This window comes from Saccostrea cucullata, unplaced genomic scaffold (assembly GCF_032062105.1).
Source record: "Saccostrea cucullata isolate Sc308-1 unplaced genomic scaffold, CSIRO_AGI_Scuc_v1 ctg3680, whole genome shotgun sequence".
NCBI classification, from domain to species: domain Eukaryota; kingdom Metazoa; phylum Mollusca; class Bivalvia; order Ostreida; family Ostreidae; genus Saccostrea; species Saccostrea cuccullata.
In genome coordinates this window covers 1-5,083 of record NW_026940671.1, presented here as the reverse complement: position 1 = coordinate 5,083, position 5,083 = coordinate 1, and the positions used below count along the sequence as shown (strand labels likewise).

Here is a 5,083-nt window from a genome sequence, read left to right as displayed (position 1 = left end):
AGACTGTCTTGTCTATCATTGCATTGTCTTGCATTGTCTATCTTAAAAATCTACATCATATTTACAATTCAATATCCATCGATGTACTGCGTATACATACATATATTTCGCTTTATCATATGTTGGTACTTTTCATATTGATGGGTTGAAACGTTTACGAGACTTGCTGTTAGAATCTGACTCACAGCATTTTGATGTATTAAGATAATAACTGGTACTTTGCTCAAACAGTTACAGAGAAAATCTGATGCGTGAGTACTTACATTTTTAAAGAAATAAACTATTGTAATGTGAGTAGCTCTGCCCTACTTCTTGCCATCAAAGTTTGTTGCAGCGGAAAACTACTTTACACTCAAGGCACAAGGCGTTATCGGATACTTACATATAGTTCTTACAGTACCTAACATTACAACAAAAGCCTCCATTGTTCAGCAACTGCGAAAAGTATTCACATTCTAGATAACCCCTCATTTTGGTCATCTGTCAGGAATGTTGACAATGGTATCCATGGATACCTTTTTTCGATCTGAATGACCTACTTAGGTAAACTACAATTGTGGGACTGCGGTCACCCACTTGACAAGACGCTGGCCTCTCGAGGCTAATTGTGAGGAAATTAAAGTCCTCCAGTCAACCTAACCAGTGCAACCAAACGATTTTGTTCAAACACTTGCGGGACATTAATAAGAGAGATTAATGACCTGTTTTAGGGGGGTGAATCATTTGAATTCTTTTAAAGTCCTCTCTTATTTCGTTTCACATAGAAATGTTGAGTTAATTTGACTTTGTTCTGAACAAAATTTACATAGGTTCTATTTTGGTGTTTATTTTATAACTTAATTGAATCATTGGGTTATGATGCTTTATTCCCCCCAAAAAGAACATTTTTATACTTTATAATTAGATCAGAAACGTGCAGGAGAAGTGGTGTAATTAGATTAAGCAATCCTGTAAGTGATTGTTTCCGACATATAATTGTTTGTACAGTCATAGCCATCATGAGATATTTACTCGAAGTTTAACGTGATCCAAATTTCAAAAGTTCTATCATATCTTAGTGCGTTTTGTTTTTAATTTTTTAGCAATTTAGACAACTCATACATTCACTATCAAGTCTGACCGGTCGGCAGGGGATGCTCACTCCTCCATAGCACCTGATCCCACCTCTAATGTTTTGGAGGTCCGTGTTTGCTCAGCTTTTATTTTGTATTGTTTGATGGATTTTTGGTCTTGAATACTGTTTGTTATCTCCATGCTTCATTTTGTGGTTTAACTCAACGGTTATGTGAATATCTTCTGTATGTACATGACCTACTATGCATTTACATATTCAGAATCAAAACTCTTATGGCATTGAACTTTATTGTTTTACAATAGTCATAAACTTGGATGAAAACATACAGTACATTATATGTTATGAAAAATTATTTCCTCATAATTTATACATGCATTTGCAAGTCTATCATGTTTTGCACTGAAGCATATATAAAATTCATTTATTGTATATATCTATTGACTAGAATTTTATTGCACATATTTAGAGCCCTTCATGCCAAAGGCTTTAATTTCATTAGCACATAAAATTATTTGTTTGGCCTGTCAATATATGTATGATAATAGAATGGAAAACAACCCAAAAATCACTGGCAAGTTCGAATATTTGTGCAAGCACCATGTAAATCTGGCAGTGACTACATATTATAAATCACTAACATCAGAAAGTTTTGAAGACCTTATTTCTTCGTAAATATTGTTTAAGCTTTCTAGCGAGCGTCTCTCTAAAGCAGAAAATTTGTCCGTTTCCGTCTGACTAGCAGAGGATGAAATGGGAGTTTCGTATCCATCTTCATCTTGGCGAGAATAACTGTGGTTCAGAATAATATCGGGTGTGTTATTTCTCATGATCGTCTGCTTTGGTGGATTCATCATGTAGCGAAGCTTTTCCCAGAAGCACATGTCATGGTAATTTACCAATGTACTTGAATGTGATTTCACAAGTTCGTTTAAATTTCTCTGTAGGTTCATCCCTTTCGGATCTTCTAGGACAACGATTATGAGATTATTATTTCTTCGAAAGAGAGTTTGAAATGAGTTGTAAAATGCGCTGTTTTTCCATTCATGGTCATTGAAGTTTTTAGACACAAGTAAAATCGTTCGTTTTGATCTGTTAATGTTGCACTCAATGGTTTCTTCCATAGTCCCACCGACTGGGAAATCTCTGTAATACACACACAGTCTGTATCCTAGTTCATTCTCCAGACGAGGAATGAATTCTCTTGTGACGTAGTCATCATCTTTGTGACTATATGCAAGAAAAGCATCATAAAGTTTGTCATTTCCTTCTACATTTTCCTTTTTGCTTCTACATTTACAACTACAACGGAGAAACGGACTTCTAGGTCGCCAGAGACAAATGAAAAGCACGATAAGACAAGTTGCCGCTACAATGGAAGCAGCAATAGCGACTAGAATGATCAAAATGTTAGGGGAACTTTGAACTCTGTCCTGTTTTGATATCACTGTATTTTTCTCTGACGTGATATTGGTACATATTTCAGATTTCACATCCTTAATGCTGACATTCCGAGTAAGATCCTCGGTTTTGCAATACAAATTATTATAATCAGCCACCATCACTGATCTGTTGGTCACAGCTGGCAGAAAATCCACCATGAAATCACAGTCACAAGTCCACGGATTTTCTGCAAGAGTCATATTGCTTAAGCCCCAGAAAAGTTTCAGAGCTGACTCCGGAAGTGTCATCAAAAGGTTGTGGTCCAAATAGAGTGCGGATATTGATGTCAGTGAGGAAAAAGCATTCTTCTCTAAGTATGAAATTTTGTTATATTCCAGGTGTAGTTCCGTCAAATTCCATAATCTGGCGAAAACTCCATCCGTTATACTTAAAATATTGTTGTTGTTTAAGTACAGCACCCTCAGTTGAGATAGGCCAATGAAGCTGAAGTTGGCTAGGGTGGTAATCCCGCTGTGATCTAGGTGTATTATCCTAAGATAAATAAGTCCAACGAAGCTTCGGGAGTAGATTTCTGAAATGTTGTTTCCATCTACAGAAATTTCTGTTGTCAACGCAGGAATATTAGATGGCAGTTCCGTAAGACCTCGATTTGAACACTGAACAAAATGCGTAGACATGAAGTCTGAGCTACTGTAACAGGAACATCCGGCAGGACAGACAAACATACAATCACACGGCTCAAAATCGCAGCAGAAACACGTATCAGTGCACTCCTTTTCATAGGTACACAACATATTGTCCGACTGTACGGTGTAAAGTGGAATCGGTTCCTCAATCCGATATCCAGTATGGCATTGAAGATGGTACATATCCCCGACGACCGGAAAACCGGTATCCATACTGACTTCGTTCACTTTTTTTCTTAACCAGATCAGATTGCAGTCACACTTGAATGGGTTTTCTGAGATATAAACCATCATTGTTTTACTTCTCTTTATTGGAATAGTAAGATCGTTCATTGCAAGTGTTGATAATTTGTTGCCTTTAAGAGAGAGTTTCTGAAGCTCTTTATTACTATAGAATGCATACTCTGTAATATCTTTAATGTTGTTGTAAGATAAATCAAGGTTTTCAATATTTTCGGGAAACATTCCACTCATAATCTTTGTTGACAACATATTGGAGCTTAAATCTAAAGACGTAAGACTTGACAAATCCTGGAGAACCATGGAAATGTTTTCTAACAAATTGTTTTGCAGAGAAAGAGTCGTCAAGTGTTGAAGTCCATCGAACGTGTCCTTATGAACTACCCGTATTTTATTAAAAGAAAGATCGAGGGATTTAAGACTAGGCAAATGAAGGAACACCCCCATTACAGTTCCAGCTATTTTATTTCTTGAGAGATCTAATTTTTCTAGATTTTTTAGCCCTTTAAAATAATCAGAAGACAGTAATTTTATCTTATTTGATTTAAGGTCCAGCGATTTTAACATTTTCAGTCCTTTAAAATCAGGCACCAATGGGAGGTCATTATCTGAAAGATCAAGTTCTGTGAGAGATTCTAGATCCATAAATGCTGCTTCCTCAATAGAGCTTATTTGATTGCCATGAAGATCCAGAGAAATAAGTTTTTGAAGTCCAATGAAGGTTCCATTTCTTATCAGTGATAAATTATTTTGATCCAAATGCAAATATTGCAATTGAAGCAAATATTGGAACACTTCAGTTGACAGATCTGAAATGCTATTGTTTCCGAGGTCCAGGTTTTGGAGGGAACCAAGGTTTCGTAATACGGTCCTGTTAAGAGAAGTTATATAGTTTCCCTGCAGTTGAAGGTCCTTCAGCTGCTGAAGCGAAGATAATGATTCCCAAATTGTATCACTGAGGCCTGAATAGTCAAGAGTCAACACAAGTAAATTTACAGAGGTCGAAAATAAATCTTTCTGGACAGATCCTAAAGGATTTCGACCTAGTCCTACTATTTTCAAGTCATGATTGGAAGTAAACAGTGACACCGGTACCTCTGAAAGGGCATTGTTTGTAATATCGAGGTATGCCAACTTTTTTGCATCTGCCAATGCTCCTTCTTCTAAATTCATGAGGTTTCCGTCAGCAATGCGCAAGTCCTTCAAATTGGGCATGGTTTTCAAACTACCAGATGAGATGTTAAAGATGGAGTTCTTGTCCAGAATCAGAGTGGACAGCTCTGATAAGACAGTTTTATTTTCACAAATAACACCGCTAGACTCTATAGATTGAAGGTCGTTTTCTGTAATATTTACGTATTTCAGTTTTGAAGAAAGGCATAGATCTGGCATTTCGGTCACATGACTTGAAGTAACTGTTATGTGAGTTAGTTTTGGTACTTGATGAAATACAGAATTGGCCATTTCCAGTGTTCCAGCTGATTTGATTTCGATTTGTTCAAGGGACTCCATTCCGGATAAGAATTTTTCTGGCATATAAGCTATTCTACAATTTTCTATGCTTAGTCCCATGAAAGATGTGAGGGCACTGAACATATTATCACGCACGTGAGAAACAATGTCCTCAGACGTACACATGATATAAAGTATACTGGTGATCTGGGTACGAATGGCGGAAAAG

The 5,083-nt window shown here is 36.7% G+C and overlaps 1 protein-coding gene across 1 annotated transcript; it reads right to left on the bottom strand.

Moving 5' to 3' along the window:
- Positions 1-1,343: 1,343 nt before the first annotated feature.
- LOC134255967 (toll-like receptor Tollo) lies at positions 1,344-5,079 on the bottom strand (the record flags this gene model as incomplete). Its single annotated transcript, XM_062738566.1, has 1 exon — positions 1,344-5,079. A coding segment is annotated over one exon (3,381 nt), but the record flags the coding sequence as incomplete, so codon positions are not given.
- Positions 5,080-5,083: the final 4 nt, after the last annotated feature.